At 36.0% G+C, this 13,403-nt stretch overlaps 1 protein-coding gene across 1 annotated transcript; it reads right to left on the bottom strand.

Annotated features, from left to right (window-relative positions):
• Positions 1 to 9,971: 9,971 nt before the first annotated feature.
• Positions 9,972 to 11,438, bottom strand: LOC101889653 (circadian clock-controlled protein daywake). The gene is made up of 3 exons (XM_005188170.3): positions 11,278 to 11,438; positions 10,347 to 10,827; positions 9,972 to 10,293 (listed from the first exon to the last, which is right to left on the bottom strand). Exons 1-3 carry the CDS (start codon positions 11,348 to 11,350, stop codon positions 10,095 to 10,097), a joined length of 753 nt encoding a protein of 250 aa, XP_005188227.1. The 5' UTR covers positions 11,351 to 11,438; the 3' UTR covers positions 9,972 to 10,094.
• Between the last annotated feature and the right edge of the window lie 1,965 nt (positions 11,439 to 13,403).

Below are 13,403 nucleotides of genomic sequence, written 5' to 3'. Positions count from 1 at the left end.
CTGGAGGGTGTATTAAAGCCTTGGGCACGCCAACATTTTGGCCGCGGACCTTGGACATTCCTACAGGACTCAGCACGCGCCACCCAAGAATGGTTACAAAAAGAGGTTCCTCATTTCACTTCCAGTTCACAATGGCTACCAAAATCTCCGGATACCAAAGTGTGGATCATCTCAAGTATGCGCTTCGCCGGGAGTGGGCCAAAATACCCCAGAGCAACATTCGTCGTTTCATTGGCCGTTTGAAGGCCATAATTCGTGCCAAAGGTGACCAATTCGAACAAATCTAAACCTATTCTAAAATTTGATGCTATTTCCGACATTTTTTAATTAATTCAATAACATTTTAAAAAAAATGTACAAATTATGACGTTTGACTTTGTTGCAGTTTTTTATCTCACCATGTATATCTTCCACGAATTTTGGGTTAATTTGGCACTAAATGGCCAATATATGACCAGAATTTTGGCACATCCGACCAAATTCAGTTTAGAAGCAAGTACATCATGAATATTGGTTCAGATATAGCTCCCAATCGTAATATGCACCCCATAAGTATGATATTTGGTACAAGATTTCAGATACAGCCCAGAAGTAACTCTGCCAATGTTTATCGAGATCGACTAGGATTTGGATATAGTTCCCATATATATCCTTAATCCGATTTCAGATTTATTGTGCAAATAATGGCTAATTTCAACCCATATGGAGTGAATTTCGGAGCGCACGTTTCCATTTGGTGGAACTCGTCTCCGATATATATATATATTTTTTTAATATAATCCTCCTCGAAGTGATATTATGCACTCGATAGCAATGTTATTTGGTATAAAGGATAAAAATTTCTCCCTCAAATTTAGTGAAAATCGATTGGGAATTGGATATGACTCCCACATTTTAGTTCCCTCTGAAACCAAATTAAAATTACTCTAAAGCCAAAGGTTGATGGGTGTTAAGATCTACTTCAAATAAATTATTTTGTTACGGGACCTCTACTAAATATGGTGTAGGGTATCATATAGTCGACCCTGCACGACTTTTGACTTTTCCTTACTGGTTTATTAACGCTCACAAAGAGTGTGGCGCAATCGGTGGAAGGAAGATGACACCAAATCACGCAACATGATGCAACTGGTGCAGGTGATATTATTTCGGGCCGAAAACAACAAGTTCATCAACAAACACCAAGGTTACGAGTCACAAACAACCATTCCGCAGGATAGTTATTTGTTATGAATTGTTGTGATAGGTCGTTAGTTACTCCAAAATATAAATATGCATTCCTATCCCACCTGAGAAGTTAATAAATTAATTGCTGTGATAATATTCCGGAGCACGTGTTTAAATTTTTCCGGGAGCTTATTAAATAGTTTTCTCTTTCACAGGCAATAGAAACTTGCAACTCAAAAGCAACATGCCTATCCCCTATCTCAGGAATTCCAGCCCGATACTTTTGGTGGCATTCAAAAAACTCGGTAAATATTAAATGCTCCCAAGCATCAGCGACACACATACGACAATGCCTTTCGATAGCATTTCGGGAGTCATAACCAATAAATGATTAACTTTTTCATACCAATTGATCAACAAATGGCACAAAGGTGACCTTTACGGAGGGGGTCCTTCAGACAACTCTGCCAAATAGTTTACCATAAATTCGTTTTAATTTTCGCCTTATCGCACAATTTTATTACCCAATATAATTCTGCATTTTCACTTCACTCCAGTTGTTGTCTGTGGCTTTATCTGAACATTTTTAATTTCTATTCTATTTCCGTTTCCGTTGTCTTTTATTTTTGGCAAGTTTTATCACGCAAGGTTTAAACGTTTATCGCAGACATAGACGGTGTCTTTATATATCATATCCTATTGTTATTGTTTACAAACTTTTAGTCCTGCATGTCATGCCTACCTGTCTGCCAATTGTCTGGCTAGGAGCGTGTGTAGATCTATTGTTTATTTACTTCCAACTTTAATGTTTTCATGGTTCAACAACCGGAAGACGACACCAAATCACGCAAGAATGCAACAGGTGTAAACGATATGGTTTTATATCAACAAGTTATCTGGCAACAAGCCAATCGAATGCCAAGGATACGATGTTACCGAATGTACGAAATAAACAAATAAATAATTGTTGAGTCTGTGTGGAGAAATGAAATGAAATACGATAGCATGTTGACTGATTATGAAAGCCAAGACCAGACTAAAATATTGAAATTTTGGGTGAGTGTCGACCTTGAGGCGGAGGTGCGTGATAACGCTGTATGTTTTGGAAATTCGTTCTATAAGGGTTCGAAAAGTACAAAAATGTACTAATTTTGGTTTAATTTGACTTGATGAACGGATAGAGCTAGAATTTTTAAATTTGGAAGGGATTTTAAAACTAGATATACAGGGTGAGTAAAAAAACTGCAACAAGGCCAAACCCCATAATTTTTACATTTTCTTTTTAAATTTTATTGAATGAAAGCAAAAAATTGAATGAAAGCAAAAAATGTTTGAAATAGCATCAAATTTTAGAAAAAATTTAGATTTGTTCGAATTGATCAACTTTGGCACGAATTATGGCCTTCAAACGGCCAGAAACCGTAACACGCTGTCCGAATGTTGCTCTGCGGTATTTTGACCCATTCCCGGCGAAGCGCTTGCTTGAAGTGATCGACAGTTTGGTATTTTTTAGTGCCAACCTTGCTTTCCAAAATATTCCCGACACAATAGTCCAACGGATTGGTATCCGGAGATTTTGGCGGTCATTGTGCGCTGGAAATGAAGCGAGGAACCTCATTTTGTAACAATTCTTGGGTGACGCGTGCTGAAATCCTGTTGGAATGTCCAAGGTCTGGGAGCATACGGTTTGCGGTCCCAAGGCTTAAATACACCCTTCATAATATTTTCGCGATATTATTTGGCATTTATTCTGATGGTTGATACACGGTTGATTAATACGAACGGAGAGCGACCATCGGCTGTTATGGCGGCCCACACCATCACCATGGCCGGCGCTTGAGTTCTGGTGGCCAACCGAAGGTGCACATTTTCAGCTGACCTTTTTTGCAAGTAAACACGATCTGGACAACAAATGTTTTCTCATCGGAGAAAACCAAATTCGGCAGTTCACCATTTCCACTTTCGGCCAAGCGAAGCAACTCTTTAGCTCTTTTGAGTCAGTTTTCTTTCTGTTGCTGTGTAAGTTGTTGCACTTTTTGGAATTTCAATGGCTTTATCCCGAGTTCATTTTTTCAAGCCACGAGGCACTTTTCGGCCACTGCGACGCGGGTTTCGATCGAGTCACTTCCTTACTTTTCGAACCATTTCTGCTGTTGTCGGTTTTTTCCGTCCACTTCCTCGACGTCGGGCTACGCTACCAGTATCACGGTAATGAGCGATGGTACGAGACACAAAAGATTTATTAACATTTAAATGCTGAAGTGCTCTAACGATAGCCACTTGTGGTTTTCCAGCCAAATAAAAAGAAATCACACTATGACGCTTGAATTCCATCACGAATAACTTTTGTTCTGCAAAATTCTCACCAAAATGCTTTTGTACGCTTGTAAACAATATAATGAGCTGTCACTGGAATAATTTTAACAGCTGTCGGACGTCTGACTTATATATAGTTAGTTCAGATAAGAAGTGGATAATATTTGTCCGCTCCTTCTGTATCAAGCGTCAACATCTTGTATTAACATAATGGAATAGGCTAAGAGTATACATCTGTCGACAAAACCGACTGATATTTTTTAACTTGTTAGCTCTACTTTCATAATCTGCTGGATTTCCTTCCCCCATAATTATTTAGAAAAAACGAATTTTGGTCGCACAGTGTAAGTTATCATTTGTACCAAAATTTGAATATAAAAATTTATGGGGCGTCTCAAAATAAACCAGTACTCAAATCAGTTCACAAATATAGTTAGGCAGTGTTCTGCCCTAAATTTGGTTTCCGATTTAAAAATAAACACTGACTTTAGCTTGTTGTCGTGCCAAAAAATTTGACTCTTTAGAGAAATGTAAATGACCTCTTAATTCATTATCGACAGTTTTTTTCAACAAACACTTACACCGTTTCGGAATATATTTATCACAAGTACTTTGTTGCCACAAACTTCCAAATACTATTATTAGTTTAGGTATAGGCATTTTCCTCTGCTGCAGCTAGAAAAGGTTGCGTGTTCCAAACCAATTTCAAATGCAAATCACTTGATGCGTCGTAGTTTTTGTGTGTGTTTTTTTTTTACCAAACCACCATCCATGCCACCAGACCTAGTCAACGCCGATGTTGTTGGCAAGTGCTTAGCAAAGCCACTAATTGTTATTACCATAAACTTTTGTTTTTTTTTTTTGTTTTTGTTGGTTTTGTGCAATTATTTATTGCGCCAAAGAGTTAAGAGCCGACGATATTTAGTGCGATAATCTAACAATTCAATAATGGTGTTATTTTAATCGCTTCTTAATTGATTTAGCAGCGAGAAATTATATTCCATCACGTGTCAAATAAAAGTAAAAGTAATCCAATGGCTGAGTAAATCAAGGAAATTGTAAATTAAGTGTTGATTGGTCTCTGCGACAGGTATCGTTTATGGTCGTTAGTGAGGAATGTGACATTGTCTGGATAGATTTTCTTATAAATAGATTTTTAATAATGGGGAAAAGGGCGTAATAATAATTGAAATATATATTTTCTCTTCTCCTTTATTAATTGGATTTGTTCACTTTTTTAATCTCCAATTTGTCCAATTTTAAGAACAAAAATATCCGACTATAACAATGATTATAATTATTTTTTTTAAATATGTGTTCAGCCAATGTTCGTTTACATAAATTTAAAGGATGAAATGAAATACTTCAACCAATTTCAGACTGCTGTCATTTCTAAGCCACTCGTCCGACAGCTGTTAAAATTATTCCAGTGATAGCTCATTATATTGTTAACGAGCGTACAAAAGCATTTTGGTGAGAATTTTCCTGAATAAAAGTTATTCGTGATGGAATTCAAGCGTCATAGTGTGATTTCTTTATATTTGGCTGGAAAACCACAAGTGGTTATCGTTAGAGCACTCCAGCATTTAAATGTGAATAAACCTTTTGTGTCTCGTACCATCGTTCATTACAGTGATGCTGGTAGCGTAGCCCGACGCTACCAAGGAAGTGGACGGAAGAAAACGACAACATCAGCAGAAATGGTTCGATAACTAAAGAAGCCACTTGATCGAAATCCGTGACGCAGTGGCCCAAAAAATGTCTCGTGGGCTGAACATATCGCAATATTCCATTCGGCAAATATTGAAAAATGAGCTCGGGGTAAGCCATTGAATTTCCAAAAGTGCAAAAGCTTATACCGCAACAGAAAGAAAATAGACTCAAAAGAGCTAAAGAGTTGCATTGCTTGGCCTAAGGTGGTGAACTGCCGAATTTGGTTTTCTCCAATGAGAAAACATTCGTTGTCCAGCAGTTTGTAAACAGACAAAATGATCGTGTTTACTTGCGAAAGAGGTCAGCTGAAAATGTGCACCTTCGATTGGCCAACAGAACTCAAGCGCCAGCCAGCCGATGGTGGCTCTCCGCTCATATTAATCGACCGTAACATCAGAATAAGTGCCGAATATTATCGCGAAAATATTCTGGAGGGTGTATTAAAGCCTTGGGCACGCAAACATTTTGGCCGCAGACCTTGGACATTCTAACAGGACTCAGCACCATCGCACTCAGCACGTGCCACCCAAGAATGGTTACAAAATGAGGTTCCTCGCTTCATTTCCAGTGCACAATTGCCACAAAAATATCCGGATACCAATCCGTTGGACTATTGTGTCTGGAGTATTTTGAAAAGCGAGGTTGGCACTAAAAAATACCAAAGTGTCGATCACCTCAATCAAGCGCTTCGCCGGGAATGGGTCAAAATACCGCAGAGCAACATTCGGGCAGCGTGTGACGGTTTCATTGGCCGTTTAAAGGCCATAATTCATGCCAAAAGTGACCAATTCGTATTCGAAAAAAATCTAAACTTATTCTAAGTTTTGATGCTATTTCCGATATTTTTGCCTTTTTCGATAAAATTAAAAAAAATAAATAAAAATTATGGCGTCTGACTTTGTTGTTGTTTTTTTATCTCACCCTGTAAATTGGAAATTTCAAAACATTCTCTCTTTTTTAATAAACTTTTTTTTTATTTCAAATCAAAATTTCTTTTTCGCTTTTTTATAAATATCATATTTGCCTCTTTCCTGTAGATCATCATAGTAGATGTGGTCCTGATAGATTTCATCGCGATGATACATATTTTGATAGCCTTTCGTTTTGAAACCTTTTTTATATTTCTTTGATTGGGCGTAGAATTTTTCCGATTTATCCAGAGGACGATTAGGTTTGCCTTTGTGAGGCAGTTGTAACTTTTTCAAGACATTTTTGGTTGCCAAATATTTCAAGGGACTATTTGGAGAGGACCTCCTATCTTCTTTATCTCTTTCCTGTGATTCAGATGAGTCGTCATCTATGAAATCCATGTCCATTTGTTTGGAATTTGTTTGCTTTTGTTGTGGTTGGGAATTATCTCTGTATTCCTTTTCCATTGATTTGTCGGTGGATATCCTTGGTTTTTGCAGTGGTTTTGGTAGCATTTTCGGCTTCATCATCGACGAACCGGAGGCTTGGGAATCATGCACCTGCACCGCCTTACCATTTACAGTAATTTTAGCCTCCGAAGCCGAGGCTGGATGGTCCAAATACAGTCGGACATTAGTGGCCTTGTATTGTTCGGTTATTTCCGTTTTCGGTCGCTTGTAGTACTCCTTCGTTTTGGGCGGCTTCTTGACTAGCATTACAATTTTCTTGGGTTTTCTCTTTTTAATTTTTATCCATTTCACTTCCTTGGGGGCCTTGAGATTTCTGTGTTCAGCTTTGCTATGCCCATTCTTTTTCGCCGTGCTACCCGTCAATTCTACCACCGGTTTTATTTTCTCGCCCTTATCCTTCTCCTCGTCCTTGTAGCGGCCTGCAATTGTACAAATATCCATATCTTTGGGTTTGGGTATCTGCAATGAGGACTTGAACGGACACTGCAGTATATAGTATTCCTGGGTCATGTTAGTACGCCTCACAGCCGAGATGGGTAGACGATAGTAGGAGTGTAAATTTCGTTCCACAATTATACTCTGCACCACGCCCAGTTGTTGCATGATACCGATCCATATTCTCAGAGCGATCCATAGTTTCATGGACATGTTTACCGTTCGCAAGTTTACAATGAACTTGAGCTTCCGTTGAAATGTAATACCATTTTTATGTTTTCGCTGTAGGATCAACGCTGTGCTGATAGTGGCAGCAGCAGAGTCGCCACGTCCATTTGGTGTGGAAGTAACACTTCAATGATTTTCCACCGATCAATGTTGGTCGGCAGTGGTCTTCATGTTGGCCCGACATTATTGCATAATAATGGGTTTGTGGTTTAACGCCTGTTTTTTGGTGGTCTTCTTCTTCTTGTTTTTGTTTAATGTAGGTGCATTATTTTGCACGAAAGTTTGTTTTGATTATTTTCCGAAGCCACTGACATTTATTATTTCCACGGTTTTTATTTCGAATTTAAATTTTAATTTTTTTCCAAAAAAATGGGGATACAGTGGTATTTAAGGAAAGATTGGAAGGATATAATCTTTCATTAAGGAGATTAATTCTATATGGAAAAGTTGTTATCGACATCTTTTCGATACGGAAAACTTGTTATCGACAACTTTTCTATACGGAAAAGTTGTTATCGACACATTGTGTGTAAAATTGTTATCGACTACTTTTCTATAGAGAAAAGTTGTTTTCGACAACTTTGCTATAGAGAAAAGTTGTTATCGAGAGCTTTTCTATAGAGAAATGTTGTTATCGACAGCTTTTCTATAGAGAAAAGTTGTTATCGACAGCTTTTCTCTAGAGAAAAGTTGTCATCGGCTACTTGCCTATAGAGAAAAGTTGTTATCGGTAACTTTTCTATAGAGAAAAGTTGTTATCGGTAACTTTTCTATAGAGAAAATTTGTTATCGGCAACTTTTCTATAGAGAAAAGTTGTTATCGGCAACTTTTCTATAGAGAAAAGTTGTTATCGGCAACTTTTCTATAGAGAAAAGTTGTTATCGGCAACTTTTCTATAGAGAAAAGTTGTTATCGGCAACTTTTCTATAGAGAAAAGTTGTTATCGGCAACTTTTCTATAGAGAAAAGTTGTTATCGGCAACTTTTCTATAGAGAAAAGTTGTTATCGGCAACTTTTCTATAGAGAAAAGTTGTTATCGGCAACTTTTCTATAGAGAAAAGTTGTTATCGGCAACTTTTCTATAGAGAAAAGTTGTTATCGGCAACTTTTCTATAGAGAAAATTTGTTATCGGCAACTTTTCTATAAAGAAAAGTTGTTATCGACAACTTTTCTATAAAGAAAAGTTGTTATCGACAACTTTTCTATAAAGAAAAGTTGTTATCGGCAACTTTTCTATAAAGAAAAGTTGTTATCGACAACTTTTCTATAAAGAAAAGTTGTTATCGACAACTTTTCTATAAAGAAAAGTTGTTATCGACAACTTTTCTATACAGAAAAGTTGTTATCGACAGCTTTTCTAAAGAGAAAAGTATAGAGGAAAGTTGTTATCGACACCTTTTCTATAGAGCAAAGTTGTTATCGACAACTTTTCTATATAAAAAAGTTATTATCGACAACTTTTCTATACAAAAAAGTTATCGACAACTTTTCTATACAAAAAAGTTATTATCGACAACTTTTCTATACAAAAAAGTTGTTATCGACAACTTTTCTATACAAAAAAGTTGTTATCGACTACTTTTCTATACATAAAAGTTGTTATCGACAACTTTCCTATACGTAAACTTTGTTATCGATACACTTTTTATACGGAAAAGTTGTTATCGACACATTGTCTATGCAAAAAAACTTGTTATCGACAACTTTTCTGTAGAGAAAAGTTGTTATCGACAACTTTTTTATAGAGAAGAGTTGTTATCGACATCTTTTCTATAGAGAATAGTTGTTATCGACAACTTTTCTATAAAGAAAAGTTGTTATCGACAACTTTTCTATAAAGAAAAGTTGTTATCGACAACTTTTCTATACAAAAAAGTTGTTATCGACTACTTTTCTATACATAAAAGGTGTTATCGACAACTTTCCTATACGTAAACTTTGTTATCGATACACTTTTTATACGGAAAAGTTGTTATCGACACATTGTCTATACAAAAAAACTTGTTATCGACAACTTTTCTGTAGAGAAAAGTTGTTATCGAAAACTTTTTTATAGAGAAGAGTTGTTATCGTCATCTTTTCTATAGAGAAAAGTTGTTATCGACAGCTTTTCTAAAGAGAAAAGTATAGAGGAAAGTTGTTATCGACACCTTTTCTATAGAGAAAAAGTTATTATCGACATCTTTTCTATACAAAAAAGTTATTATCGACACCTTTTCTATAGAGAAAAAGTTATTATCGACAACTTTTCTATACAAAAAAGTTGTTATCGACAAATTTTCTATACAAAAAAGTTGTTGTCGACTACTTTTCTATACATAAAAGTTGTTATCGACAACTTTCCTATACGTAAACTTTGTTATCGATACACTTTTTATACGGAAAAGTTGTTATCGACACATTGTCTATACAAAAAAACTTGTTATCGACAACTTTTCTATAGAGAAAAGTTGTTATCGACAACTTTTTATAGAGAAGAGTTGTTATCGACATCTTTTCTATAGAGAATAGTTGTTATCGACAACTTTTCTATAAAGAAAAGTTGTTATCGACAACTTTTCTATGCAGAAAAGTTGTTGTCGAAAATTTTTTTATAGAGAAAAGTTGTTATCGACAAACTTTCTATACAAAAAAAGTTGTTATCGATAACTTTTCTATACAAAAAAGTTGCTACCGACAACTTTTCTATACAATAAAGTGGTTATCGTCAACTTTTCTATACAGCAATAAGTTTATTTAAACATTTTATTTGAAATACATATTCACAAATTCGATTCAAAATATTGACAACTCAATTTCAACACTGAACACTATTTGGCTTTAGTAAACCTAAACTAAACGGCTACTTTCTACATTATTCTACATAGAAATCATCGTAGGATAGTTTATCAAAGACAGGTGCAGCTAAGCTCTCAATGATTTGAGCCAATGCATTGTTAATACCTGGGGCCAGTTCCTGCCACACGTCACTCCAATTGTCATTGATTACATCGTTAATGGTTTTCGACAATTCCGGGCTTCCTTTGACCAAATTGTCCATTTTGATAAAGAGCCTGCAACAGATAAAATTTTGATTTGTGCCGAAATAAATTCTGTAAAAACTTACTTTTTCGGTATCATAACCGCCTTAATTTTTATAATCCTGATGTAATTTTTACCATCGCTACGCTTTTCTAATACCACCTTGGCTTTGATGTTCACCTGATTGTCGGTCATTTCAAAATACCCCGTACCTTTGCCATCGAGCGCCAGAAGTAAAATGCGACCATCTGTTTCATAATCGCCATTGATAACCAACTTGGGCAATATGAGATTTGCTTCGAGATTCTTGGGAGACTTTGTCCAACCCGAAGTATTCACGATTATTGAATCCTCAAGACCCTGACTGGTTAATTGAATAAATTTAAAATTCAACTGTATCGGAGATTTGTTAGAGGCTCGGGCCACTGTAATGTTCTTCAGTTGTAACCCGGATATTTTGGGCATACCAAAGTCGGGATTGCCATTGGAGTATTTTTGCAGAACTTCCATGGTCTTTTTGCCAACGCATTCGTTGTCGGCAATTTTGCATTTGGCTATGTCGGAGGCTGAAATTTGGAAAAAATGATAAAGTTTATCGATATAATTGGTGATTCATCATCTTCTATAGCTATGTTCTCAATTTAGTGATTGTTTGAGGTCAACTTCTCGACTTATAACCTTTCCAATTTTAAACGGCCACTATTCGAAAGTAGAGTTTTGAGCTTATTTATGACTTGTCCTCGTTTTTAGGAGAAAGTAGGCTATGATTTATACCAGAATTTATTGAAGTCTTTTCGAACGAATTAGACTTTTGAACCAATTTCTATATAACTCCAACATCCTCCATATAATTTCAAGCTTTAGTTTACATCTAAAATAATTTTGTCAGGATATTTTTAATATTTTTAGTCACAATTTGAGATATTTTGCCAATGCTGATCTGTCATTATGATCGTTGGAAAATGGGAAACTCTCGGCCGGTTTTCCTTTCGGAATTCCCTAAAATTTTCACTCACGTAAATCTCCGGCATTTGAACCGACTATAAAACACACAACAAAACTTATCGATAACAATGTTTTAAAATACATTTTCTATTTTTTAGTATTTTATCTTATAGTTTGTAATATTTTAAAAGTTATTCTTTGTCCGTTTAACGATCGAAATAAACTTGAAAATGTTTCAGAACTTCCTTTCTTTTTATAGAAATCTTAAAATGTTCTACTTAATAAATTATACTTTTAAAGGTCAATTAAAAACCTATTAAGTTAAGTGTGGACGGATGTTATGTGAGAGCATTTTTACCGCGTTGAGAATTAAAAGAGCTTAAGTCCATGGAATCTACACTCAAATGTGTATTTAGTGATTTCAGGTATTAAGCTTTAAATTCGTAAAGCTCATGTGTACTTATGTAAATTTGCTACCCAGCAAACCAAATGTCACACATAGGACAAATGTCAAAAGAAACATTCAGTTTTAATACATATTTCTTTACACTTTGGCTTTTTTCAATAGCTTTTTTCATATTTTTATATCCTCCACCATAGTATGGAGGGTATATTAAGTTTGTCATTTTGGTTTTAAAACCTCAAAATATATATTTTAGACCCCACATAGTATATATTCTTGATCAGCATAAAATTCTATGTCGATTTAGTGATGTTATGTCTGCAGGACTTTTGGTATTGAAAGTGGTCTCTATTTTCGGTATTTTGGTTATTTAAGCGAGATAAAAAATGCAACAAAGCCAAACGCCATAATTTTACATTTTTTGTTTTTGAATTTTATTGAATGAAAGCAAAAAATGTCGGAAATAGCATCAAATATTAGAATAAGTTTAGATTTGTTCGAATTGATCACCTTTGGCACGAATATGGCCTTCAAACGGTCAATAAAAGAATGTTGCTCTGCGGTATTTTGGCCCATTCCCGGCGAAGCGCTTGCTTGAGGTGATCGACACTTTGGTATTATTTAGAGCCAACTTTGCTTTCCAAAATACTCCAGGCACATTAGCCCAACAGATTGGTATCCGGAGATTTTGGTGGCCATTGTGCGCTGGAAATGAAGCGAAGTATCTCATTTTGTAACCATTCTTGGATGGCGCGTGCTGAGTGCGATGTTGCTAAGTCCTATTGGAATGTTCAAGGTCTGCGGCCAAAATGTTTGCGTGTCCAAGGCTTTAATACACCTTCCAGAATATTTTCGCGATAATATTCGGCATTTGTTCTGATACCACGGTTAATACGGCGTTAATACGAGCGGAGATCGACCATTGGCTGTTATGGCGGCCCACACCATCACCATGGCCGGCGCTTGAGTTCTGGTGGCCAATCGAAGGTGCACATATTCAGCTGACCTATTTGGCAAGTAAACACGATCATTTTGTTTGTTTACAAACTGCTGGCAACTAATGTTTCTTCATCGGAGAAAACCAAATTCGGCAGTTCACCACTTTCGGCCAAGCGAAGCAACTCTTTAGCTCTTTTGAGTCTATTTTCTTTCTGTTGCGGTGTAAGTTCTTGCACTTTTGGAATTTCAATGGCTCATTTTTCAATATTTGCCGAATGGAATATTGGGATATGTTCAGCTCATGAGCCATTTTTCGGCAATTGCGACGTTTCGCGGGTTTCGATTAAATCGATTCTTTACTTTTCGAACTATTTCTGCGGATGTTGCTGTTTTCTTCCGTCCTCTTCCTTGACTTCGAGTGGCTTAGAAATGACAGCAGTCTGAAGTTGGTTGCAGTTTTTTCATCTCACCCAGAATTCACCGAAAATGTTTGGTATTTGAAATTCAATTTAATTTTTTTTTTCAAGTTTCGCATTTGACTTTGACATTTTTTAACAGATTTTATTTTGCCAGAATTGCCAAATTTGTTCGAAATCGTAGAGGGTATTCAAAGTTCTGTCCGACCAAACTTACAGCTTCTTTTTTTGTACTTCTGGTAATTTTAGCAAAACTCTGTAGTATTTCCATGGAATCTGAACACCAATATCATCACATTTCAGAAGCCCTATTTTTTAATGGTCTGGCTCCGCACATTGTTCCAATGGTACACGAATTTCACTCTATAAATGGAGAAAGTTCAGCATCTGTTTGTTCCAAATACTCTAATACCAGAGCTCACTTTTTTTCGATTTTACT

This window comes from Musca domestica, unplaced genomic scaffold (genome assembly GCF_030504385.1).
Source record: "Musca domestica strain aabys unplaced genomic scaffold, Musca_domestica.polishedcontigs.V.1.1 12, whole genome shotgun sequence".
Classification (NCBI taxonomy): domain Eukaryota; kingdom Metazoa; phylum Arthropoda; class Insecta; order Diptera; family Muscidae; genus Musca; species Musca domestica.
The sequence above is the reverse complement of the archived record's forward strand: the minus strand, read 5'-3'. Positions and strand labels throughout refer to the sequence as shown.